This window comes from Hevea brasiliensis, chromosome 6 (genome assembly GCF_030052815.1).
Source record: "Hevea brasiliensis isolate MT/VB/25A 57/8 chromosome 6, ASM3005281v1, whole genome shotgun sequence".
Taxonomy (NCBI): Eukaryota; Viridiplantae; Streptophyta; class Magnoliopsida; order Malpighiales; family Euphorbiaceae; genus Hevea; species Hevea brasiliensis.
Genome location: NC_079498.1, coordinates 105990760 through 106018688, shown reverse-complemented (window position 1 = coordinate 106018688; position 27929 = coordinate 105990760). Strand labels below are relative to the sequence as shown.

The 27929-nt window shown below is 33.4% G+C and overlaps 5 protein-coding genes across 6 annotated transcripts; 4 read left to right on the top strand and 1 right to left on the bottom strand.

The window, feature by feature from the left end:
* The first annotated feature begins 974 nt into the window (after window positions 1–974).
* Window positions 975–11776, top strand: LOC110647007 (serine/threonine protein phosphatase 2A 55 kDa regulatory subunit B beta isoform). 2 transcript variants are annotated; one of them, XM_021800632.2, is made up of 14 exons: window positions 975–1532; window positions 4929–5032; window positions 5167–5265; window positions 5369–5488; window positions 6167–6376; window positions 6779–6870; window positions 7597–7715; window positions 8134–8257; window positions 8506–8629; window positions 10156–10224; window positions 10311–10402; window positions 10493–10570; window positions 10669–10736; window positions 10859–11776. In XM_021800632.2, exons 1-14 carry the CDS (start codon window positions 1421–1423, stop codon window positions 10993–10995), a joined length of 1548 nt encoding a protein of 515 aa, XP_021656324.2. In that variant the 5' UTR covers window positions 975–1420; the 3' UTR covers window positions 10996–11776. The 2 variants fall into 2 exon arrangements, with proteins under 2 accessions (XP_021656324.2, XP_021656325.2); XM_021800633.2 differs by having other exon boundaries at window positions 1016–1532; window positions 6167–6373.
* A 2123-nt stretch (window positions 11777–13899) lies between these two features.
* Window positions 13900–15105, top strand: LOC110647003 (uncharacterized). Its single transcript, XM_021800626.2, has 2 exons — window positions 13900–14532; window positions 14620–15105. Exons 1-2 carry the CDS (start codon window positions 14129–14131, stop codon window positions 14852–14854), a joined length of 639 nt encoding a protein of 212 aa, XP_021656318.2. The 5' UTR covers window positions 13900–14128; the 3' UTR covers window positions 14855–15105.
* A 562-nt stretch (window positions 15106–15667) lies between these two features.
* LOC110647006 (eukaryotic translation initiation factor 3 subunit D) lies at window positions 15668–18406 on the bottom strand. The gene is made up of 2 exons (XM_021800631.2): window positions 16567–18406; window positions 15668–15955 (listed from the first exon to the last, which is right to left on the bottom strand). Exon 1 carries the CDS (start codon window positions 18288–18290, stop codon window positions 16569–16571), a length of 1722 nt encoding a protein of 573 aa, XP_021656323.2. The 5' UTR covers window positions 18291–18406; the 3' UTR covers window positions 15668–15955; window positions 16567–16568.
* A 1860-nt stretch (window positions 18407–20266) lies between these two features.
* Window positions 20267–21966, top strand: LOC110646999 (uncharacterized). The gene is made up of 3 exons (XM_021800625.2): window positions 20267–20556; window positions 21070–21246; window positions 21673–21966. The coding sequence occupies exons 2-3, from the start codon at window positions 21077–21079 to the stop codon at window positions 21857–21859; spliced, it is 357 nt and encodes a 118-aa protein (XP_021656317.1). The 5' UTR covers window positions 20267–20556; window positions 21070–21076; the 3' UTR covers window positions 21860–21966.
* Window positions 21967–24879: 2913 nt separating this feature from the next.
* LOC110647004 (dof zinc finger protein DOF3.1) lies at window positions 24880–26515 on the top strand. The gene has a single exon (XM_058149052.1). It carries the CDS (start codon window positions 25542–25544, stop codon window positions 26277–26279), a length of 738 nt encoding a protein of 245 aa, XP_058005035.1. The 5' UTR covers window positions 24880–25541; the 3' UTR covers window positions 26280–26515.
* The last annotated feature ends 1414 nt before the right edge of the window (window positions 26516–27929 follow it).

The window sequence follows — 27929 nt, the reverse complement described above, 5'->3', positions numbered from 1 at the left end:
CCTTTACTAATAAAATAATAAGTTTTATTTTCTTATTTTTATTATATAATTATTTTTATATGAGTATACGATATATTATTTTTTAATGCACTGAATGTACTCTATAATTTACTCTCAATTTATTGTCTGAAATCCCCTCCATCTCCTATATTAAAAATCAAATTTACTGCTACTGTTCATTCTCTATAGTAAAGGGTAGCAATTGCAGTTATAGCCTGAATTTCTATTGGATATCTTGTTAGTTGGTATTGTAAACATATTCATGATGTCTTTGATTTTTTGGTTTTCAAATCCTTAGCTTGTCATGAAGTTCTTTTACTTACAACAATTAAAGCTTTTCTTTTGGTTCCAATTGAAGGTGATATTCAATTGGTTATTTTGACAGCTAAAGAGTTCTATTCTGAGAGACCTTTCAAGAATTATTTTTTTTTTATTATTATTTCTTGCAAGTTAAATTTCTATAATTAATTTTGATTATATTCCTAGAACTTATAATAGAGCAATTTCGTTGAATAAATAAATAAATAAATAAATTTTATTTTCATTGTATTAATTCAATTCACAAGTTAAGTAAAATATTTGTGAAATTTCAATTTTTATATAAATTATATTTGAGATTTAAAAAATTAATTATAAAATTAGGATGTATTTAAAAATAATCAACCCAATGAAATACTTATTTTTTTACAACCTCTCACAACCGTCCGATGGCATGACTTTACATTGCACGTTGGTCAAAAGAAAGGGAGGGTAAATTGCCCAAGGACAATCCTGTCATTCAAGACCAACCCTAACACTTACGTCCACAATGCTTTCTATTTCATCCTCACCAACCAATGAAATCACATCCCTCTCCGTCACAACCCAATGAAACCCGTCTGTCAAGGTAAAAGATGACAACTAGTGAGTGATTCTACGACACCCGTAAAGATTAATTAAAAATAAGAAAAAATAAAACAGCCCATTATTGAGAGGCAAGTCGACAGACAGAGAAGAGAGTGAGTATGTGTTTATGTGTAACTTGCTCTCATCGAGGCCGAAGAACGGTTTTGTTTGTTGCTCTCTTTCTCTCTCTAAGAACCCATCTGAAATTCCAATTTTGCCTTTCTAGAGAGAGGCGAACACCGGTTTTGTAGAGGGAGAAAGTTGTAATTTTACATTTTTTCCCTTTGAGATATAGGGGAGAGAGAGGAAAAAAAAGTAAAAAAAAAATAATAATAACACAAAGCTCTCTCTGTGTCAATGGTTGATTTATGGAAATCTCTCATTTAACAGAAAAGGAATTCCTTTGATGGGTCTTTGTTATAAGGTGAGATGCGATCTTTTTGATTGATTGTCCGGACTTAATCTGGACCTTGGATTTGATCGTTGAGGAGAAAGAGATAGAGCAAGAGTCAGAAGGAGAGAGAGAGAGAGTAGAATGAACGGTGGCGATGAGGTCGCTGCAGCTCCAGTGGGCCCACCACAGCCTTTGGAGTGGAAATTCTCCCAGGTATTCGGTGAGCGAACCGCCGGCGAAGAAGTACAAGAAGGTAATTTCACACATGTATATTCATGTTTGTGTCAACATATAGGTTTTGGTTCATTTGGATCCAGTTGATAGTTCTCCTGTTTACTGCGTATCAGGGCTTGTTTTTGGGTTTTGGATCCGAAATGGATCGTGGGTCGATGAGAAATTTGTGTGTAGGTTTATAGGTCAATGAGTTTTTTTTTTTTCTTTTTTTTTTCCGGGTGGGGTTTCTGCTGTGATTTATGCAAGTATAGTGATAGAGATTTGCATATTTAATAGATTGAGGGAAATATAGTGTGGAAGTGAGCTTGGTGAAGTTAGTTGAGAATTGGGTATTGTTTTCCCACGGCACATGCAATGGGTAAGTAATACAACTGGGTCGTTTAAGTCGTGAATGCTTGAATTTAGTGGCTATGTCATGGATCTTAGTGATTATATGATCGGTTGGGTAATTGATGATATGGATTATTGGTGTATATATTGTTCATAGTTTTGTGAACCAAGTTAATATGGCCTGATTTACTGAAGTCGAAATGATGGCAGTCCTTTTTTGCTGTTAGATTTCCTTTTTCTTGATCTTCAAAAGAATAATCACATTTGACTAGCTATTGGGTTTACTCGATGTCAAACCACTACCCCCTCCCCTCCCCAAAAAAAAAAAAAAATCATAATTCAATTGCTGTATAGAATATTGGAAATTGTACTTAAGATGTGAATAAACGTTTCATCTAGATATTTGAAGCAGGCCAAAATTTTTGACACACCGACAATAACACTATTGGAAACAAATGTGCATGACAAAATGTTAAACTATTGCATTATAGCATAAAAAAAACCGACAATGCATTTGCTTTGAATTTGCAACATTTCACGTACAAATGAGAATTGTTTTGCATTCTGAATGTTGTAACTTTCAATCTGCATTAGTCAAGGGTAACCTGATCTATACATTCAAGTGGTTTTGAAGAACCTGCCAAATGGAATTTGCAGCATTATTTTTAATTCTTTTGAGTCATAAGAAGGAGCTTATCCTAGATGAAGGATCCATTTAGGGTTGCTGTTTTAGCTGCGTTTGAGAAAAACACCACTTTAGATATATTAATTAGAGGCTGTTAAAATTGATTTAAAGTTAAATTTAACATGTTTTGGTTATAAGAACTCCAAAACAGTAAACAAATTTTCAAATTGCTTTTTTCAATAGGGTTTGTTTGGCATTGTTGTTGGAGTTGTTGAAAAAAAAAACCTCTTTAAATAAGTCAGTTAGAGGATGTTAAAAATTAGTTTAAAGTTAAATTTGACATGTTTTAATCATAAAAATTCCAAAACAACTAAATAACTTTTTTCAATAGCGTCTAAAATAGTGCTTTTCCCAAAGCAAGTTTGAACCACGATCCCAAACAGGCTCAAAGGAGTATTCTTAAACAGAAGCCAAACAGAGGATATGGAAAGGGTTGTTGGGAGAGATTATGAATTCATGATAGAAAGAATTATTGGACTCAAAGTGAAGATGTCAAGATAATTCACATTTCAAGAAAGGGCTAGGCTTTTTGCCTTTTTGGGGGGAGAGCATTGGGTGGATGGTTGCATTTGCAAAAATTTGAGCTAGCATATAATGGAACATGAAAATTATACAAGATTGATTACTGAATTGGAATAAGGCCAATGATAATGAGGTACCAATAACAACAGCTAAAATGAGATGAGTAGCCAAATGTGGCTCCATTCTGTTTGTCAATTGAAGCAGCACTTTGGGATGGAAGTTGTGGAGTCTAATCTAACCTTCTTTGCAAAAACTGAAGACTTCAAGACTTGAAATTGTGCTTTTGTGACTGGAAGAGGAAGACTTTAGAATTGCTGATGACAAAGGAGCAATAAGAATAAAATTGAAGGTAAGGATGTTTGAAGCTCACTGCAAACAGCTGGGATTCAAAACTTCTAATTTGACCTAGTTTAGTAAAAGTAAGCTAGAAAAATGAAGATTTCTTTAGGTGTGAGGAATTGTGAGGTGGAAGATTGAGTTCTTGCATAGATGGGATAAATATTAGTGTAATTTAAGCAAGTTCACAAGATTGTCTCTTGGTTTTGGGATAGTATAAATTGATCATCTTGCTGCTGAAATCATACATTCCCAACTTAGATCCTCATGAGTGTTGCAGCACTATAGAATGAAGGAGTCTTTGAAGCATAGTTCTTTGGATGCCCAACTTTTTGTTGGAGTATATATTCCTTATTCTACTATAGCTTCAGGTAATTGCTCTTTTTTTTTTTTTTTGGGGGGGGGGGGGGGGGGGGGGGGGGTTGGGGGGTTTGATTTATAGCTTCTGGTAATTGCTAGTATTCCTAATCCTATAGGTTCAGGTGGAATTTGTCAAGGGACTCAGTGTCACTAAAAGGAATTGTATGATCCTCTCGTCTGCTATTGATGGTTCTTGTTGGAGCTTTCTTTTTGTCCAAGAAGGATCATGTTGCTGTGGTTGAAGCACAACCTAGTGTCCAGACCTCTGATCTAACTTCTAAGAGGATATTATGAGTTCAAGTCCACCCACTTCAGCCACAAAGTGATAAGAAAAGGATTGAGTTGTTAAATTATTCTATACTCTTAGAATATAAGTACTTAATTGTTATTGGCCTGTTCTATTTGCACTTGGTGCTTTGGGCTACCGAAATGATTGTCTAAGAAGTTTGATTGACAAGTACAGCTGTGCTAATCTTTACTATTAAGAATAACTTGGAATTTAGCAAAAATGTTCTGCCTGTATTTGGGGGAGAAGGTCAAATTAATTGTGGCTGTATGGTGCTGCATGCTGGACTGTGCACTGATGAATTCCATTACGAGAGCTGTCTATTGGTGTCATCATGATGCTTTTCCCATTTGCCACTCATTGATGGCCCTTTATTTGTTTGTTTATTTAAGCATCGATAATTTATATTATGTTTCTGTTTCAGTTTTGTTTCTTCTTCTTCTTCTTCATCTCTACTTGTTGAATTTTTTTTCTTTTACTTTCCCCCTGTGTTTATTGCCACCATCATCAGTTCTCTTGGTATCAGCCTACAAATGATACAAGCAGAACCGTTACATTTTTTTTTTTTTGAAAAGAACCATCTCTATTTGTTAAACAGCCATATAGTTGTCTACTTGTATAATTTATTGTTCTGACATCAAGAAACATGCATTTCATGTGAAGGGGTGAATTTTATGCTTTTATCCCATACATCAAACAAAAACTTTCAGATAAGAAAGAACTTTTAAAGTTGAGGGTAGGACAGCTAGAAGTGGTAAAAGTTGAGAAAAGAGGGGAAAAAAAGGAGATCGGAAAATGAAAGTTTAAACATATTTAACAAGATGTATAATATTATTTACACGACTGTGCTGTGGAGTCTTAAGGATCATGACGGGATTCTTTGTTTCCCTCTGCAGTTGATATTATTTCAGCTATTGAATTTGATAAAACTGGTGATCATCTTGCTACTGGTGACCGTGGGGGCCGGGTAGTTCTATTTGAGAGGACAGACACAAAGGATGTATGTTTCTCTCTTCCCTTGCAAAGGCTTAATTTGTTCAACCTGTTGTTGATAAGTTATTGCTTATTGTTAGTTTATCTATAGTTCTGTTAGTGACATCATTATAATAATTTTTGTTCTTTAATAATGTGTAGCATGGTGGATACAGAAGGGATCTGGAAAGAATGGATTGTCCTATTAGTAGGCATCCTGAGTTTCGTTATAAAACAGAGTTTCAGAGCCATGAACCTGAGGTATTATTTTCCACTGGCACTGGTTACTGCTGGTCTAATTTCATTTGTTTTTCTGTTATCACACTGTTAATATTTATGCTAATTCTACATGTATTTGTTCTAGTTTGACTATCTCAAGAGCTTGGAAATAGAGGAAAAAATAAACAAAATCAGATGGTGTCAAACAGCCAATGGTGCTCTTTTTCTCCTATCCACTAATGATAAAACCATTAAGTTTTGGAAGGTAAGAAATGAGACTATCTTGAAGCATGGTAAAAGTCTTCTTTTTTCAGTTTTTTTACCTTGTGCAACAGATGATAAATGTCTGGCAAAATGGACCACGCAGTAAATTCTTAAGCAAACACCTGGCTGTTATACATGAGAGTGTATACTTGTTTACTAAATGATCTATTTTGAGGACATTTTAATTGTGGATTAAATTATCAAAAGTCTTGATGGTTAGGACATTTTTTTCCTCGTATTTCTTTGCCTTTTAATAAGAATCTTGTGTATTAAGATCCCTCTGTATAGGTTAGATTTGGAGCATGAATTTTTAAACGGCATGTTATGGTGGTTACTCTGATGCATTAAGTTATAAAACATGATCCTGAATTGATAAGCAGCCATCTTAGCGCATCATGCAACTGGTCAGTAATTGTTTTAAGTAGGGTAAATTGTCATTGTTTATACTGAAATTCATATATCTGTAAGAAATATTTATCCTCTGTACATGAATAATTTATGGGTTTCTTTATAGAGAACTTGGACTTATGGACGTTATGGCTTAAGATGTGTCAAATGACTTTCATGTTTTGTTTATTGAGAACTTGCCCTTAGTATTACTGTTGACTCTCTGGTTAATAGCTGCCTGCATTATTCAGCCACTTAACTTTTTTGGTATATCTGTCTGGGAATTGCACAGGTCCAAGAAAAGAAGGTTAAGAAAATTTCTGACATGAATGTGGACCCTTCAAAAGCTGTAGGAAATGGTAGTGTTGCTAGTTCAAGTAACTCAAATAGTACTAAATCTTATCTTGCAAATGGAGGTTGGCCAGAGAAGTCATATGGTTACCCAAGCAATGACTTCACTTTTCCACCTGGGGGCATCCCATCACTGCACTTGCCTGTGGTAGTTGTACTTAAACAGATCTTTCCTTGCATTCTTTTGTTCTAGCCTTGTGTATATTTGCTGACCTTTTAAATATTATACCTCAATGAAGCGGCATGTTTTTTGAATTGTGCTTTCAATGGATCATGCAATGAAATTTATGTTCAGCATTTTCTCTCCCCTATCCTCACATTGTATTCCTTTTTTTTTTTTGTCTACTTTATATTAAACATTTAGAGACGTAAATTATTGCATATTTCTCTTGTGAGTTCTTTTGTGCCTCAATAGCCTCGATTATTTTTTATTTTTTATTTTTTTTTTTTTGGGGGGGGGGGGGGTTTGGGTTCTTTGGATATGGTTTATTTATTTTCTGGATTGCTCATCTGCTCTTTCATTAATTTAGCTCCTATTTTATGCTTCGCATAGGTAACTAGCAACGAGACCAGCCTGGTGGCCAGATGTCGAAGGGTATATGCTCATGCACATGATTATCACATCAATTCAATTTCAAATAACAGGTGGTTGCATTTCTCAAATTTCAAGTTATATTTGTTTGGTTCTTGGGGTATTTTATGCTACGTTGAAGAGGCTTTGCTATTTTGTCTACATTTTTATACTTCAAATGTGTCTTTATTGAAGATAAAAATCTGTGATGACTTGAAATTTTCAATTTATATTCTTGAAGAGAACATCACATTGTGATAAATGTCTTCTTTTTTTTTTTCTATTTTCTTTATGGTTATTTATTATTTGAAGCAACATATAATTATATAGATAAAAGTCATTGGTCTTTTGAGCTATAGTTCCCATTGAGGACTGATGGATGTTGGATTTGCTTTTGAATTTTACAACACCACCACCCCTCCCCCCTTCCTTCGTTTCTTCTTTTGAGAATAGAGGATCTTACTCTGCATCTATTAGATTTGGCTTTTCTGCATGTATTATAATAAAATATTACATGAAAGGTTTCAAGACATGTTTCTTTTTAGTTCTCTATATCTCCAACAGATGATTCATTTTTATCTTCGCCCCATCTTCTTCCAATGCTTTTCCCATAACTCTTCTTTTTACAATGATGTAAACTTATGGTAAATGTTGATTTTCTTGATTACTTCAATAATGCGGCAAGTGTTATAGGAACTATTTGTATGGGCATAGAAGATGTGTCTTGCTATATCCTTGTCTCATCTGTATTGTTGACTTGCTAATTTTGCTAAACATCTCTCCGGGCTCATATTTTCTAGTGATGGCGAAACATTTATATCAGCTGATGACCTGCGAATCAATCTTTGGAACTTGGAAATTAGCAATCAAAGTTTTAACATTGTTGATGTGAAACCTACAAATATGGAGGATCTAACGGGTAAGCCTCTCAGTCTCTATTGTTCAGTGATGTATTGAAACTTAATATATTAGGCCAACCAACATGCCTATAAACAATCTTTTGCAGATCCTGGTGTATATGTGGGATTTGGTCTTTAAATAATTTCCCTTTATTCGTCACATTCCTTTCTGATAATTTTTAGCCTTTTAACGGAATGACCACTTACTTGCGTCTATCTAGGGGACTTTTAGTACTCCATGAATCAGCTGATTCTTGCTGTATATGCCAGTGTAGTGCTTACCTTATTAGGTTGACCCTCCTCATTAAATTATTCCTGGATAAACTAGTGCTAACTGTCCTTATATATATATATATTGATTGTGTTTCTTTCAAGTGGCAAGCTTCTCTTAAATGATACATTGCTTGAGCTATCAACCTAATTTCTTGATCTTTGCAGAGGTTATAACATCTGCAGAATTCCACCCCAACCATTGCAATATGTTAGCATATAGCAGTTCAAGAGGCTCAATCCGACTCATTGATTTGCGGCAATCAGCTTTATGCGACTCTCATGCCAAGTTGTAAGTATTCAACTTGTTTTGTCCTACTTGTTTTGAATATTCCTTTTGGAGGAAATAAAAGAGATGGTTGGGACCGGGAAAAATGGAAAGGCATAAACATGTGCCATATTAGTATGGAGCATATTTATGTTGGAAATTTTGGGGGGGCAGCCCTTCATTGAATGGTGTTGGAATCAATAAATAGTATTTGTGAGGTCATTTACATTCAATACCATGAATGGACTTATGGCAATATCCATTGGTTTCAGGTTTGAGGAACAGGAGGCACCAGGCTCTAGATCATTTTTTACGGAGATAATTGCTTCAATCTCAGATATTAAATTTGCTAAGGATGGACGGCACATACTTAGTCGCGACTATATGACTCTTAAGGTTTGGACTTCTAAATTTGCAATTTATTTGGATCACATTTGTAGTTGATCATGCAGTATCATATTTATATGAATATTAGCCTATAATGTGGTAGCACAAATATATGATTTATGGACAAATTAGTGTTTATTTTTTAATTTTTATGTTGGCTTTTGATAAGTGGTCATGACCAAAATTACCAACATTTCTTGTAGCCATTTTGGTAAAAGAACTGATCTGACTGCTTGCTGTTAGGTTGTTTTGAAGTGAAAGTTGCTGAATCATGAAGAGAGTTTAGATTTATGATGCATACCATGTTAGTGTTGTAATATTATGTGCTGTTAAGAGTTGGACTCTTTAGCTGGGCACATCTGGTCCTTGCATAAGCATATTTGTTTGTTCCTGGCCAGTATAGGCTAGGATTGATAAGAATAATTTTTCCCTATGACGACATTTTGAGTATGAGTATGGCTTTTGAGTTTTGCTTCCCATGCATATCGAAGTTTATGATAGTTGTCAAAGGCATCCTTTGGTGCACCTTGGTTCTAGGCCCACACAAGCCCTATGTCACATGCCTGGGCTGGTTCAAACCAGGCTCCATCCTTGAGGCACTTACCTTTTAGGTGCAACTTGGCATGTGTGTTAGTGGCTTGATTTTTTTCCCCTTGAATGGTTACCCTATATTAGTTGATTTTGCTTGTATTGTCTAAGTTGGCTGCCTTCCAATGATATTGATTAGAGTCCAAACAAAAACAAGTAATTTCTTTGCTCAGTGCTCATCTAGATGAGGAAGGAACTAGTTTAAAGATGGATGAATAGAAAGAAGACATGATGATCTTTGACATGATGATGATAAAACATCACTATTTTTTTTTCTAGGAATGGTTCATGTAGTATATTTAAGGTTGCTGTTATGATCTTTGTGCGAGTATGTCTTTGTGGTTGCTATTATGATTTGTGCCAAAGAAATCTTAGTGGTTGGTAATTTTCTTCTTTGTTGTATTGATTTAGCTTGAAGGCTGCTTGTTTGGGATCATTTCTTTGAACTTAAGTGTGCACATTACTTATAGTGAGCTGTTTTAGTTGTTGAACTTCTTTTTAGTATTCATGTTTTGTTAAGAAATTTTTGTAATGCCTTTTTAAGCAAATTATTAGTGGTTATAAAGTAGTATTGTTGATCCCTCATGCCTAGCCTCTTAGTACTCTGAACACCATTGTCAACTATGAGGTTTACAAAACACTGTACTTTTAAAAGATGATGGATTTATCAAGAGTTTTTTTGAAATTTTAGGAAGAGTGAAATGTTCCATGCATTAAAGAGAGAGATTCAGGCTAAGTTTTCTTTGTTTTGTAAAGCTTTTTCTTGTTCAACTTTATGCTTACAGTTCTGTATTCTTTATTTGGAACCATCACACTAGTTTTTTAATGAATATTCTTTGCATTCTTGATGCCACAAGGAGTTGATGTTTTCAGACATGTTCTTCTGAGGTTCAGTTGGGATCTTAGATTGTTCTTGGTTTCTCATTTCTGTGTTTTCACATTGTTAGTTATGGGACATCAATATGGATTCGGGTCCAGTGGCAACCTTCCAGGTTCAGGAGTACTTAAGACCTAAGGTAAGCTTCTTCTCTCTTCAGACAAAACTAAAGTCATTTAGCCAGGCTGCATTGTGCTGATTATAATTTTCTTTGAATGTATCCAGTTGTGTGATTTGTATGAAAATGATTCAATCTTTGATAAGTTCGAGTGTTGTTTAAGCGGTGATGGATTGCGAGTGGCAACAGGGTCTTACAGGTCTGCTTTTAGTGCCCATATCTTGGCATCCATGTGTTTTTGTTGAAACCCTGCATGCACACCTTAATATAATTTTTTATACGAACGCAGCAATCTGTTCCGCGTGTTTGGTTGTGCCCTGGGAAGTGCTGAGGCAACAACTTTGGAAGCCAGCAAAAATCCAATGAGGTACTTATAGATTGATATGTCCTATATCAATTGGGAAGCTCTGAGATGCTTTATATAATAACAAGCATAACTCAACAAAATTTGGTTTACCCTTTTAGGAGACAAGTTCAGACCCCTTCAAGGCCTTCCAGATCCCTAAGCAGTATAACACGAGTTGTAAGACGGGGTCAGTGCCATCACTTGCTTATCCTAATCTCCCTTCTCCCTCTCCTTCGCTGTCTCACTCTGTATATTCTTATAAACCCATTGAGCATGTGTTTTTGTTATATAATGTGGAATCATTAACAGGAACGGAAAGCCCAGGAGTTGATGCAAATGGAAATTCTTTTGATTTCACAACAAAGTTGCTGCATCTTGCATGGCATCCAACTGAAAATTCAATTGCCTGTGCTGCTGCAAACAGCTTGTACATGTACTATGCATGAAGATGGTGCAACAAGAAATGTATTTGCTGGTTAACTCTTTTTGGGTTACTGTTGGAGAAGATTCTTTTCCATTCCCACCAACCAGTTAGGTGGAGGCTACGTCGACTACTCACATTTCAAATGCCCCTTCAATCTGTGACACATGCTAGTATCATATCAAGGTCCAGATATGGCTGTGGCAGAATCCGCAAGGAAGCAACTTGTTTTGGTTCCTGGGGGGGCAGCTAGATTCTCCTTTTTCTTCCCCCTGGCTCCCAACCCAAAAAATTCCTTTCCTTTCTCTTTTTTTACCTTATCATCTTCTAAAAATAGAAGATTGCGTTTATGCTCTAAAATGTGTTGGGTTGAAGTCAGAAGAAAATGTGATTGTAGCTCTTCAACGAAAACTAAAGGAAGATGTTAAGTTCAATATTAGGTCTTTAGGTAAAATGTAGTTTTTTTATTGCGCAAAATCTTGGTGGGAAGGAGCTGTTGATATTTGCAATGCATTTTTTTATTGATTCGTTGTCATGTTTGAAACTTCAACCTTTTAGTCCTAAGATAATTTGTAGAGATTTTCTTTGTTTCATTTTCTCTTTGGGGTTATTGATTCTTTGTTCTTAGGATCACCAAACTAGACTAATGCTGACTTGAATTGCCAAACTTGATGTTATTTGGCAGAGGATCAAGGATGTTTGGTATTTCTCACTAGTAGTTTTATTATTGTATACTGTAGTTTTCTTTTTCTTTTCTATGTGACTTTTGAGAGCAAATAAATGATTGGATAGAACCATTGTAGTCATTTTAACGTATTTCAATCATCGCACCACTAAGTAATTTACTTTAATATTGCCTTTTCTATTTTTTGTTTGTGAATGTTTGCTTATTTCGTCTGATCTCCTCATTTTTAAATTTGGATATTTTGTTATGTTCATATAGATTATGTATCTAATTCTTAAGATTTAAGAATTTAAATCCCATCTATAAAATTTATTAATTAAGAATATGTAAAATTCATATTGAATTTTCAGAACACTCTTTCTTAAAATGGAATTTCAACAATTTCCCTTGATAAGATTCTTGTTGAAGCCAATAATTCTCCTAGAATAGCTTGCAAGGTAAATTTGAAACGCCTTCCCAAATGCTTGGGAAGGCGATGTTGGGGAGCAAACATAAAATACAAAACAGCTCACGTGGCTTGCACTCCTTTAAAGGGCTGATGAGGAAAATCAACAAATGGTAGATGAGTGTCTACGGACGGCTATCCAAACTTTAATAAACCTTAGAGACAGTTTTAAAATGGGGCAAAAGTTAGGAATGGCTTGAAAATAAAGTTTTTCTTTTTTTTTTTTTTTTAACTTTTAGATAGGGACACCCTTTTTTAAAATAAAAAAACCCCACGATTTAGACATTCAATTGATTAAAACTCATTATTTTATATTGTAATAATTCATAAACACATTATTATTATTATTATTATTATTATTATATTGGAGTTAAAAAGTCACTATTATTGGAGCGTGCTAGTGTAGATTATATAAAAATAAAAATTCTATTAAAATTGTTATAATTTGAATAGCGATTTATTTATGTCACAAATTCGTGTGCGCACGTATATTTTATTTATTGACAAAAAAGGAAGGCGCTGAGTGCAAATAAAGAAGAGTTGAGAATCTTGATATGGCTCTAGTTGAAGTCTACGAGTGAGTTGGGTGTGCTCAAGGGCTGGTTCTTCAAGATCTCATATTAAATATAAAAAATGCGTGTGTTGGTTATATAGAAATAAGAATTTTATTAAAATTATCATGATTTTAATAGTAGTCAATTTCTGTTATTAATTAATGTGTACGTGTATTTTATTTATTAACAAAAAAAAATCATTATTAAAAATGAAGAGAATAACAGTGAAAATTATTTTATTTAAATTTAAATTTAATTAATATTTTAACATTTAAATTTATTTTAAATTCAATTAAAATTTATTTTAATTTATCTTAATTCATTTCAAACACCATCATTATTACTTGTATTTAGTTTTATATATTTTAATTAATTATTTATACTATATTTAATAATTTATAAAATATATAAAATTTAAAATATACTCTGTAAAAATTTTATAAACATTATTATAATATATTTTAAATTTAATTAATTATTTATATATGAGTTTAAATAACATATACACTATATCTAAAATTTGAAATTGATATAAATATTATTTTTTAGATTAAAAATTTTATAAAATCAATTACATATATCTTAATTAAATTCATATTTAAAATTTAATTAACTGAAAAATATTTGACCTATTTTCATTCCTGCTCACTATTAAATCATAAAATGATTATGCAAAATCAAAGAGAAGTCAAATTAATATTTGAAATTCGGATCATGGAATGGAATTCCAATTTTGGTGGACCATAGCCAGCCCTGCCCCACCTCTTTTGCTTAGCCGCCTCAATTCACATGCTCGGCTACTTTCCTCAATTATTTTAATTTTTATTAAATGCTAAATCCAAGGAAACAACATATCATTTAATAAAAAGAAAAAATAATTATTAAATCAATTCGATCATTTCAAAGTTCTTCTTAAAATTATTTGTCTTCTAAAATTTTTTCATTATTAAAAAAAATAATTAAATCATATAAATTATTTTAAAATATTTTTTAATTTAATTAAATATAAAAATAATAATTAATATTTTTTAATATTCTTAAAATGACGGATATTTTTAAACAGAATAATATTTAAAAATGACAGATAAAATGATTAAAATTTCAGAAAACGTGTTGTAGAATATATTAAAAAAATTCAAACATTAAGACCGATGAAAACCCCATCTAGAAGGTGTATATTTTCCCAATTCTTATCTTCAAGTCCAGCTCAATGATATAAAGACATCAAAATTTTTTAAGCATAAATCAGTCAAGCTCATGCACAAAAATTGGAATAATCTATTTTGATATGATCAATCATTTCTCACCTAAATTAATTAATTAATTAATATCCAAACCTTATCAACCCAACACCCACACCCCCCCAATTATGACTACTCTCTCTTAAGGCATTGCATATTTGAAGCTTTGCATTCTATCTTCCTAAATCTTTCTCTTCTGTAACTTTGATCTTTCTTTCTGTGCAACTGCAGCCATGGCTCTTTTACCAAGAACCGCTTCACGTTTAGCCCCACTCTCCGTCCATAATTCATCTCTTATACACACAACAGTTCCAACCCTTTACTCATCATCATCCAAGTCAACTTCTCCAGTTACATACGCTGGATCAAGGAAACCGGCGACGCCAACGACTGGGTTGTCGAAGGTGGCAGAGTATGCCATAACAAAGGTGGATGATCTGGTGAATTGGGCAAGGAGAGGTTCCATCTGGCCCATGACTTTTGGGCTAGCATGTTGTGCAGTTGAGATGATGCATCTTGCAGCTGCTAGATATGATATGGATAGGTTTGGACTCATTTTCAGACCCAGCCCAAGACAATCTGATGTTATGGTTGTGGCTGGAACTCTAACTAATAAGATGGCTCCTGCTTTAAGGAGGTATATCTCAAATCATTGATTTATCACATTCATGCCTTTTATCTATAGCTATGTGAAACTGGTTTGCCAAAAATTCTTGATTTGCAGGGTTTATGATCAAATGCCGGAGCCAAGGTGGGTGATCTCTATGGGCAGCTGTGCCAATGGAGGTGGCTATTACCATTACTCATACTCTGTGGTTCGCGGCTGCGACCGGATTGTCCCTGTAGACATTTATGTGCCTGGATGCCCGCCCACAGCCGAGGCGTTACTCTATGGAATTTTGCAGCTGCAGAAGAAGATCAACAGGAGGAGGGATTTTCTTCATTGGTGGACCAAGTGAAACAAGGTCTCCAATTTATGGCCCCGGTAACCTTTCTCCCGATCTGTATCGCCTACTGCCTAGTTTGCACAAGCTTGGATGTAATGGGTTGGACAGAACTTGTCGCTGGTCCTCCATGCGTGCGTTGTATGTAAGTTTATATATAGGGTGGGAGAACTTTTTTACCGGGTCATGAACCTATGATCCCACTGAATGGTGCTTTAGCAGAGCGAATAATACAGTTGAATAATATTTGCTGACTTGTTTTGAAAGGGATTCCACTGTATTTTCTTTGGTTACAGCTCCTCCATTGGCAAAGCACAAAACTAATTTCCACTCCTAAAATTTTCTAATCTCACAACGCCAAACCCCATTTCAGAGAAATTGGCTTCTCTTTTTGGTTCCCTTGGAAGCTCCTTTCTCCTATCTCCTTCCCCCACACACCACAACCACCACCACCACCACCACAAACCCACCCCCCCCCCCCCCCCCAAACCCCAACTGCTTGGTACCAAATATTTTCTGAAATGAAACACAAATTATTTCCGTAATTGATTGAATTTAATACTGATATTAGTCAAATGACAAAGTATTTCAAGCATTGTACTCGGCCATTTTTATAACAGCTAAAACTAAAACAAACCTTCGACAAAATTGATCCCTCACACGAATACAAAAACCAACCTCACAACCACAGAGATGAAATTTCTTTTGATACTCCCACAACTAAAAATTGTTGAGCTTCCAAATCCAGCTATTCTCTATATTGGCATTGGCAACAGATACTTCATCATAATTTTATAAAGCAGAACTCAAAGACATTGCAACTTACAATAGGCAAAAATAACATAAGTTACAACTCCAACGGCGTACCAACAAAATTACAATCATATGAATATTTATGTCTTATTGTATCGCTACTGAATCTCAAAAAGGCAAGTATCTAATGTTGCAAAATCTTTCCAACCACATTGAAACATCAGCAATGTAAATAGGAAGACTCAAAAAAAAAAAAAAAGGAACAGTAAGGCAATACTCTGAGCCAAAATGACAATGAGGGAGTGCGAGTAAAGCTCCAATTGCAAACAGCACCACAGCCGCTTCATTTTCTTGCCAAAACCACTGCCAATATGCATTTTACAATCAAATGAAGATTGTGACTAACAAAACAAGCAAGCAGTAAAACAGGCACTGGTGCAAGTTAAGACAGTTGAATATAGCAGGCAAATGATGAGCAACTTATTCATAGATCAGGTTTAAACCACAGGAAATCAGACATTATGAAAAGGCTTCACTAGAAAAATAAATTCAGGAACTGAAAATTCCAATACTAAGGAGCAATTTAACAGATATTTGCTGATTTTAGGGTCACTTGCTTTTAAGTTTGGATCTAGTTACTAGAGATTTGAAATTACAACATCCCTAACAAAACATGCTGCCAAATCCTGATTAGCACATGGCGGGTACGTTGAGGCACCATGAAAGTGTACTGAATATCATAATTTCAGACTCGCTGAATACTGGCCCATGAAACACACATTTGTTTTCAAATATCATGCCACACTATTTCAAATGCTCAAGTATAACAAAAATTTCAACTACTTCTTCTAACCATACAGGGCTACATCATGAGCTCTCATGCCAACTTCACTCCATCACCCAAAAAAAAGTCAAAATGAGTCAATTAACTCACTGGAATGAGCAGCTTAAGATGGAAAATAAAGAACTAATACCTTTAAGCTTGAGCATCAATCTGTTTATCTTCAACATCATTCACAGCTCCATTTGCCTCTACATTCTCAGTGTCCTCACCCGGAGGCTGAACCTGCTCCTCCTCAGGCAAAGGCTCCTCCACATAATCATTCTCAAACGCATCAGCAGGAACTTCATAAATTCTCACTTGAGGTTTGGATGGGTCCTTCACCAACACATATTTACCTTCTTTCAACTTCATACACAAGTCAACAATACTCTTCACAATCCCCCACATGTTAGATGTATTCAAATTAATCTGGGCGGCAAAATCCCTTGGCTTGTATCCAACTACTGCCAATATCACATGATTATAATGGTCCCTTGGATGAACCCTTGAAACATAACCCAATTTCATCAAATCTGCACTGGCCAACAGAGCTTGAGCAGTCCACTTAGCCAATTTATTGGCATTGTTCTTCAATTCAGTGGCCAAAACAGCACCTCTTTGAGTCTCCAACTTCTGCCTCCAATCAACTCCTGAATATTTAGGATCAAACTCATTAAGTGCATTCAGCGTCAAAAATGACCTCTGCCTGTTAACCTCCACAACACTCTGCACCTCACAGCGGGCAACAAGATGCATATCATCATCAAGCTTCCACCGCCTATACCTATAGGCCACAGAGGCAACTTCCTCTCCTTCGTTTGCAAAGGGGTTGGGCTCATCAAAAGCGACCTTGTCCCCATCCCTAATCAAGACCTGCTGTGAAAAGTTCTGATTAATATAAGCTGCTTCAACACTCAATGAATATGCAGAGTTCATATCATCCTTGGCCTCTGGCAAAGGCTCGTGTGAGGTCTCGTGCACCGAAAGCAAATCAAGCTGGGAACCATCCCTCTTATCAAAAAAGAGCTTGTTGCCGACCCTCTGAATCACAATATCCCATGAATACACCGACCTAGGCGCGCACATCAACGTTGCGAGGATAGTATCTGTTGCAAAGACCGTAGCTTTATCTTCATTCGCAAGTCGCCGTATCACCGGATCATCAGTAGTAGTGACTTTGAAAAAGTTTCGGTTTTTGAATCTCTCCAAACGACGCTCGTTTTTGGGGGTGATTCTATCATAAGATCTATCGTAAAACTCGAGACCACCGCAAAGAAGTAGATCTTCTGGCTCTGGGACTGTGAATGAAAGCTTTGAAAAGGTTGAAAAGGGGATCTGATCCAGCATGTTCCACTCTGGTTGGATGTCCACCGATGACTTGAAAGCGGCAGCCTCGCGACGTGGCTGGTTTTGGTTGGAACGGTTGAGGTTGTAAAGCCGGTCACGGCGGGCCCGTTCCTTTTCCGCCTCCCGTTTACGAGCTTCCACCTCTTCGTCACGTCTCTGTGGAAGCTGCGGCCGGTGTTGATTGAACCGCCACTTGGGCCCGAATTTGGGGCGGGGAGGAGGTTTTCCATCTACAAGGCGGAATGTTGAATCATCACCGGCAGCAGTTGCAGCGGGAAAGGAATCATCGGCGGTGAAGTCAAAAACTGAATCCGACGCTGTTTTGTTGGCGTTCGGGCGACTTGCGTTGGGATTGTTGACATTGCGGGTCCAGTCGGCGATTCGGCCGATTTTTTCTGATCGGGAAAAGGGAGCGAAAGGAACATTGAGAGGGAGGGTAGTGGTGGAAGCGGTGGCTGTTGTGGCATCTGGAGGGCCCCAGCCGTCGGGGTTGAAGGGAACGTTGCCTACTTCCAAGCCGCCTACCATTGTTAACGAAGGGAGAGAGAGCGGTGAAGATAAATGAAACCCTAGCTGATACTGGAGAAGTGGTAAACAAAACCCTAGCGGGTTAACAGGCTTTCATTTTTTAGGAGTCGCTACTATATAAATCCTTAAAGGGAAAATAATAATAATAATAATAATAATAATAATAATAATAATAATAATAATAATAATAATAATTTAACAAATTATATTTTTATTAAAAAACATTACTAATTAATTTTCACTCATTAAATATGAAATATCGAATTTTAATTTTAATTTTTTAAAAGTATAAAATTCTGTTCAAAATTTAATAAAAATATTATTTAACTAAATTTATTTTTTTTCTTCTGAGTTATAAAAAAGGAAAATTTGGCTACATTTTCATTCAGGTTGATAAGAAAAAAAATTACATATATTCAATTATTTAGAAATTCACAATAATTTGAATAAATTACTTATAATAAAAGGATTTAATTGTTGGATCCATTTATAATGATTAATGGATCGTCTAATTACACTAATAAGTAAATTTGATGAAATAGTAATTAATGTAAAAATAATAAATTGAAAAATAATAGTTAAAACTAAACAAAAAAAATTAATCAGACTGATTTAATGGATAAGTCAGTAATATAGAAACAAAAACAACAATCGAAGCAGAGAATACAATTGATTAGGGGTGTGTAAACGGTTGGTTCGGTTTCAAATTAAATTAAACTGATAAAATTAAAAATTAAAAATTAAAAATTTTAAAAATTGAATTAAATTGATTAATAAGAGAAAATTAAATTGAACCAAATCGATAAATATTGATCCGATTCGGTTTTAAACCGATCAAATCGAAATTTATAAAATTTCATATTTTCAACATTAAATCTAAATAATAAAAACATATAAACAAAAAAAATTAGAAATCAAAACTCAAAAATCTTAAAATTCGGTTTTATTTTCTTTAATTTCCTTGATATATATATATATATATATTAATAATTTTGTTTCGATTTGATTTTTTTTAATTTTTTATGAAAATAACTGAACCGAACCGATTAATCGAAATTATCAAAAATTATAAACCTAACCGAACCAATTAAATTTAAAAACCGAATCAATTGAATTTTAAAACCAAACTAATTGAACTAAATTGACTCGATTCGATTCGATTTTTCGATTTAAACTGAAAACTGCTCTCCCCTGCAATTGCCTAATGCATACAAATACAAATAGTTTAATCAGAGCAAGAATTTCCATAAACATTTGAGGTATCATCATAAACCTAATTAGTTTCTTTTAATTACATAAATCAATGATTCAAACTAAATTTTCAATTTGATTTTTGTTTACTTTAAAATAAAAAATTTAAATTAAAAAAAATTATGTTTTTCTAAATTAAAAGTAATAATTAACTAAAAAAAATTAAATTTTTAAAAATTTCACATTCCAAGTAAGGGTATATGTTATTATTTATATTAAATTTAATCAAATCTGAAAGAAAAATGTTTAAATCACTAGTGTGAAATTTAAAAAAAAGTGAAAAAATATAAATACATTTTGATCTATAAACATTAATTTAATGATATTTGAATTTAAATTTAAAGCCATGAGATATAATTTCGAGTTCTAAATCATATAAATAAAAAAAATTATATAAATAAAGCAGATAGTGAAATTGGGATTCATGAATCTATTATGTCTTCAGACTTCAGCCACCAGATCAAGTCAGATCAGGTAATAACCCATTTTCTGTTTCAATCCCTTCTGTGAAGCAAGATTTTCAGCCCCAGCGTCAACTGAGAATGAGATTGATCCATTGCCAATTAAGACTTGGAGAGTTGGAGTACCTGATGGCTGATGATAAAATTTGTTAATGAGCTTGCAAAATTTAAGCCTTGAGATTACTAAGTAGTTAAATTGGTTTAGATCTTGCTAATTGAAAAAATACCCAAATCAGCATATCTCATTGAGCTTATCAGATGCCAAAATCACATGGGTGTATGTTACCTTGTTCCCCAGTAAGCTTGCTATTCTCCAATATATATTTGACCCTCCCTTATGCCAGAGGCCCATGAACTGATTTCTCCAAGAACAAAACCCAAAGTTCTAAAACAGAACAGTTGGAGAACAAGTCATGGCTCCCTCCTTTCTTGGCACTAATTAACTGAAATGCCATTCTCTAATCTCTCTCTTCAGCTTTATTAGGGGTTTACCATCTCCTCTCTATAGCCCACTGCTTAAACATAGGAAAGGGTCGGGGAAAAACTAATCAAGGGTAAATTAATCTTGCAAATCCCTTTTTTTTTCTTATTTAGAAAATTTTTTGTTGATCTTATTCGTATCTTCTCTTCACTGTTGATCAGAGCTTTTCCCTTTTTGTTTCATTTGGTTCCTGAGGCTGTTGGTGGTAGAAGAATTTTCAAGGATAATGTAGAATTGTTTTTCTTTTCTGTTCTTCCATTTCCCAGTCAGTATAACATTTTTATACTAAAACATTGAATGTCCCATTTTCCCTTTAATTTTCTTGTGAACCAAACAGATTTATTAACTTTGATTTAATTTCATGAGGGTAGCTTTGATGTAACAGCACCTGAAGGTCACTATTTTAAGCTACGGATTGTATACATGAACCCTTATCAGAACCTAAATGTGGGATGATTTTTGTCCTAAATTGCCTTTTTTTTTTTCTTTAATTTCATGAATTACCTGAATATTACAAGGCTTAAGTAGGATTAGAAAGCTGTGGATTGATGTTTAAAACTTCAGTTTAATGCGAGACTTTGTACAGGGTGTCCATGGCATCAAAGCTACCTCAGTTGCATGCTAAGGTGAGTTCAGCAGCCAAGCATGGATGTGCTTTCTACAAGCAGTTGTTGGAGCAAAATAAGCAATATATCCAGGAGCCACCCACCGCAGAGAGATGCCAATTGCTCGCAAATCAACTGCTTTACACTCGTCTTGCCAGGTTTTTCTCCTGGAAATTATATACACTGATCAGTACACCATCTTTCACACATCATTATGCTATCTGGGAAATCTTTTTCACTCAAATTAGCAGATACCAAAGATTGAAACAAAGATGAATTTATAATTTTAAACCCCCATTTGCAATTACAGATCAAATAAAACAAGTAGCTACCGTTTCATAGTGAAAATGCTGGTAATTTATTGATTCAATTGCAGGGCTTATTAGCCTAGTTCTGCATAACGCATACATACATAAATATTTTGTGAGTTCACCATATAGTTGTGTATTGAACTCACAATAAACCGAGTCTACTCAAGAATAACAGATATGCATATGATGATGTGATACATAGAAATGAATTTTATCAGTTTGATTTGCAAACATCAGCTGTCCAACAGTATTCTCTTCTGCTTGTTACTACAGTATTCCTAACCGCTGTGAATCATTCTGGAAGGAAGTTGAGTCTCTCAAGAACCTAATGAAGAACAAGCAAGAGTTCAATATAGAGAATGCTGGCCTTGTTGCTCTGTTTGGACTTGAGTGCTTTGCTTGGTTCTGTGGTGGTGAAATAATTGGAAGAGGTTTTACAGTAACTGGTTACAGTGTCTAATTTCAACTGCTTTAAATTTTCACATTTAGACTAATTGTACAAGAGCATTCATGTTGAGAGTTTCAATGGTAATTTTATTTTTTATAAAGTAAATTTTATATTATTAATATTATTTTTAAATAAATTATAAAAAATTATTTTATATTATAAGACAAATACTCAATTAAACAAAAAATATTGGGTTATAAGCCAAAGAAATGAGGGTCTTATAATTTTAAATCTCTTTTTTAAGAAAAAAATCTAATTCATTAATAAGTCTATTTACTTTTTTTTTAATTATAATATAATGTTTATAAATATAATTTTAACATTTTAAAATAATAATTGAAATAATTAATTTTTTAATGTGAGATAAAAAAAGGTAAAAAAATAATTTTATTTTTTATTTAAAAATTTTTTATAATATAATTTGTAAAATTTTTGAAATAAAATTAAAATTTTAATTTTTTTTTATAATAAATTAAAATTAATAGACATAAATAAAATGACAGCCTATAAAAACTGCCCAACCCATCTAAATCACGCGGCACGCTTCTACAACCCAGACACCACATTACTATTTCTTTCTTTGGGCCTTCACCCCACCGCCGCCGCTGACTCCACCACCACTCCCTCTTCACCACTTGTTTTCAGTACCTCTTGGGACCCACCTTCATCTATTGCTCTTTGACCTCTACACTCTCGTGATCTTGATTTAATCGTCACCGTCCATGCTTATTCTTCTTATCTTCGCCATTTGCATTGCTTGTGTAATTATTATTATTTTTTTGATAGAAAATGAGATTTAAAATAGTTTTTTTTTTTATGATAAAGGTTAAATGGTTTTTGGATTAATCGCCCCCTTATTTTTGTTTAAAGAAAATTGTTCTCTTGAAAATAATAAATTTTAAAAAAAAATTCCCTTTAAAATTTAACATTTAACCCTTAAAATTTAATATTTGTTCCTTTTAAATTTAAACTTAAATTAAAAATAAAAAAATAAAATTTAACATTTACCCTCTAAAATTTAATTTTTGTTTCTTTTAAATTTAAACTTAAATTAAAAAATAAAAAAATATTTTAATTTTTATTCTCTTTGTACTTTCAAAAGCCATAACTTAAAAGCTATAACAACTTAAAAGTTATATTTACAACTTGTGAAAAAAATATAATAAAATTGGAAATAGTTGAAAAAGTCAAATAGAAATAAGGTAAATAATAAAAAAAAATCAATTATAAGATTTAGGATAAATGAGCAATTTCGTTGTTATATTTAGTTTTTTCATTTTTTTATAGTTTTTTCTTTTGATTTCTCAGAAAAAACATATTATAGTTTTATGTATTTCTTTAAATACTCAAATTTATTTTATAAAATTATTTTTTCTACTCTTAATTTTAATTTTTATAGTGAATGTTAAGAGTATGCAGTTTCGAATTGATTTAACATCTATTTATGAATCAGAACTAAATAAAAATTTTAATATAATTTCGATTCAATTTTTATTTGGTACAATTCTCAATTTTTTAATTTTGATATAATTTTTTATTCTTGAAACTATTTTATATAATTATTTTATAAAAAATATATTTAAATTAATATTTAAATTTTAAATTTAGTTATTAGTACATTATATATTTTATAATATATCTTTTAATCATTTCTAAATTATATAATTTTTCACTCCAAGGTGCATATATTTTTTTGAACTAAATATATTATATAATATAATAGTAACTTATAGTTAAGAAATATAAAATAATTTAATAAATTTATAATTAAAATTATTAAAAAAAATATAAAAAATAAAATATAATACTAAGTTTTATATATATATATATATATATATATATATATATATATATTAAAAATATATAATACATCTAAAAAATTATAAAATATATATATATATAAATTTAATTTTCAATTCAACTTTTAATGAAAAAATTTAATTAAATTTTATATTTTAACATTTATATCCACTACAATAACATGTTAAAGGAAATTAAACATTAATTTTTATTGAACTAAATTAAAAAAAATATTTTTTTATCAAACTAAATCAAGCTTTTATATAATTTTTTTTATATAAAAATTTTCCCCTTTTAATCTTAAATTCCGATTTCGCCACTTATGCGAATCATTTTTCGTGTTGAAAATGTCATAAAAATAAATGCTTTATTTGTTTTCATCATGAAACGTTTTTCACGTTAAATTTGAAATAACGCATTTCGGCGCAGTGGTAAACAAAAACGACAGTTCATTATAAGAAAAACGGCAGAGAGCAAAAAGGGACCCACCTCCAGCCATAATCCATTGACTTAGAAATTAGAAAGTCACGTAGTACAATTTATTTGATGTTAATGTGATGATGTCACCCTCCCATTCAACCTTTGTGCTCATATCACTCATAGGGTAGTGCCACGTATTGCCGGTGACTTGGCTCTTCTTTGTTGGTAATTGGAACTGCTTTAATTGCAAGATTTGACAAGTGGATAGCGTGATTTGAGCACTCAGAAAATGGACGGTCTTGATTTATTGTTCAGTTATTCATGATGCTCTCACTTGGGCTTGCGTGCTTCCTTTTGCTTTGTTTGCACGCAGTTTTCCATTCCCCCGTCACTTCGTGGCTTTGGCTAATTGGTTGAGAATAATATTTCACTTATTGTCTTAATTTTAATTTATTATTAAAAAACTTTTAAACCTTACTTTTATTTTATAAAAAATTTCTTTAATTTATAATTGTTAGTTTACATATTAAAATATTTTTATAGATAAAATTTCAGCTATTTTTTATAAAGAGTAAATTATTATCTTATTAGAAAATAAATCATATTATTAATATTTTTATAATAAATTTAATTAAAATAAAATAAAATAATAATTTAATTATTTTTTAAATTTAATAATCACTTTTGTGGTTGCTCTTCACTTGTGTGGTCGCTCTCACACATAAACACAAACTAACAGATCCTCTTCTTCCAGATTTTCAAGAATCCAAATCTCTCTTTTCTTCTATCTCATCTCTTCTGCGCAGCTCTCTTTTTTTTTTTTTACTCTCTCTCTCTCTCTCTGAATTTCATTTTCTCATGAAAACCTCAAACCCCACTTGGAAGAAATTGGATTTGCTTCTCTTTTAAGTTCCCTTTCAAGCTCAAAGTCTTCTCTCTCTTTTAGCTTTGTCTGCTTCGTTTCAAGAACATAAAACTTAAGTCTCTGTGGTTTTGCATTACAGAGTTGGTGGTGGATATGATCTCTTCTCTCTCTTCAAATGCCATGTCTGGGTCGTCTATTCTGTTTTGTTTTGCCTTTTTGCCACTTCTCAGCTTTCAATGCTAATTAGGTTGTCAGGTGCCTGAAAAATTCCGACTCAAATCGTCAAAACCTAGTTCACACCTGGTTTGACAGTCCATTCCCTCTTTATATATGCCCTGAAAAATCCAACTCAAATCGTCAAAAGCTAGTTCACTCCGAGTTTCACAACCCATTCTCTCTTTTTCTAACTTATACATATCTCTTTCTATTGAAAATAATTCAAAGTTCAAGTCTTTTCTACTTCATTTCATTACTGAAATCTAACCCAGCTCATCTAATCCTTAAAAACCATATCTTCATCTTCAAGAACCAAAACCGCTTCAGTTCAGCAAATCCTGCAAAACCTATCTCTGTTTTTATCCATTTGGTGTAAGAGCCAGCAGAGATAACATGCAAGATCCATCAACTGCATTCCAGCCGATCAAGCCCCACTTTCCGGAGCAGGAACAGCTAAAGTGCCCACGCTGTGACTCCAACAACACCAAGTTCTGCTACTATAACAACTATAATCTCTCTCAGCCCCGCCATTTTTGCAAGAATTGTAGGAGATACTGGACCAAAGGTGGCGCTCTAAGAAACATCCCTGTCGGTGGTGGCAGCCGCAAGAGCACTAAACGTTCCTCGAATCAGAGACGTCCGAACTCGGATCCCAACACCAACACTGACCCAGCTCGCCTCAACCGTCCGGTGCCAGAATCATCATCAACAACATCAACGGCACCGGCAACATCAAGCTTGCAATTGGTGGCTAATAGGATTTCGGATTTGGGTGATCCGACCCGCATATATGGCTTAGAAGCAGATCAGGACCGAAAGATACTGGACATGAGCGGTAGCTTTAGCTGGCTATTGGCATCAAATGTGCAGTTTGGAAGTATCTATGAGGGCTTGAATCCAAATGGGTCGGGTCTAAAAATGGTGCAAATGGGTGGATTTGTTGAGGACTTAAATTCAGGTTTAAATGCTGGTTCAGGTCAGAACCGAAGCTTAGATGTTCAAGGCAATGATAATAATGACGTCGGTGGTGGTGGTGGTGGTGGTGGGAGTTATTTGCAAAGCGGTGATTGGGGAAACAGTAATGGATGGCCTGATCTTGCTATTTACACTCCAGGTTATAGTTTCCAATAGGGAGAACACAGGATAATATGGCTTTTTTTATTTTTTTATTTTTTTTGGGTGTGGGTTTTAGCTTGAATGTGGTTCACAGTTCACACATGAAAAGGGGAAAAAAAAAGAGAGTATTAGAATTTATTTATTTTGGGTTTTTGGTGTGGAGGGATTAATTTTATAGCTTTGTTTATATCATAACCATTATGATCTTAATTAGTGATAATGCAGGGATGTGTTGTTCTTCTGGCTTGCCATTTTCTTGGTAATATTGCCCCTTCTTTTATTTAATTTTTCAAGTAATGGACCTAATGCCATTGATGAGCGTAGTGGGAGTTGACACTCTTCTTGCTGCTTATGAGCAAGAGATGATTTGATAATAAGAAGGATTTGGGAAATCCAAAGTCCTTGCAGCTACAATATATAATATGATTTCTTATTATAATGTCTCTCTTTGATTTCTAATTGTTATTTTCTTTCCTTCTTGTCAGAATTTTCATGTTTTTGGTTTCATTTTTCCTTTGACCAGGCCTCTCTTTGCTTCCCTTTTTCTTGGTTTCAAATCTATTAAATTAGAATTCAGATTGACAAATGGAAATGACTAGGGTTCTATTCACCCTAGACTTTGAAGCACACATGCCAAAATTTCTGCCTGCATTGAAGGTATGATTGGGATTCTGATTTCTAATTCAAATAAAATCTTGTACTATTGTTATTTTTTTTCTAAAGTTGAAATCTTAATTTGGGCAAAATTTCATAAAAACTAACAGAATGGTAAGAGCATGGGAGCTGGTCTTCAATTTTTTCTTTTTATCAGAAAGGGCTTGCCGAAGATGACCAGATCAGTACCACCTCCGAAATTGTCAGTAGACACCTGCACTAAAAAGGCTTCACAACAAATTACCCCTTTTGAATAAAAATATAATTTTAAATGTTGCTTAAAAAATTTTTTAAAAAAATTATTTTATTATTTTAATATTTTCATAAATAAAATTTATTAAATTTAATTTTAAATTATTTTTTAATATTTTATCATTAATATATTTAAAAAGTTGATTTTGGACTCTAAATTTGAAGACTAAATAAAAAATAAAATTAAAAAAGAAAAAAACTAAACGATTACCTAAAAGAAAGAAAGGATAGGTAAAAGTCGACGGTCAAACGATCAGACTTTCTCTTTAGATCGCACTGAATTGAAGACTTTTAGAGAGAAAATTGAACGTGTAAATTTAGAGAAAAGAAGTGAGATTTTTTTTTTTCAATAGCGAGTCTGAATTAGTCTAATCTATCCCATCCTTAAAAATAAATGAGTTGAATCATCGTTTTGCTTAATGGCCTCACACCATTAATAATGGCTTAATTGGACCACTCCTCCGTGGTTAAAAATTTCATCTGCAGAAGGCAACACGTGTGAGGCTCTACTTAATCCCCTTCATAGGAAAATAAGTAGAAATTCTCATCAAATGAATGGTGATTCAGAGAAAGAGAGATACATTAGCGTTGTTGGGCATTTGTTCTGCAAGTGGTCAAATTCTCCAAAGTTGCAAATTGGGGAAAGCCTAGGGTCCATAGGGGACATTACTAATTTTTATTTGGCTGGCTCCCAACACAAACTCACATCAAATGGATGGTGGCTAGTGATAAATGAGATGGAATGTAAAGAGGGTTCAT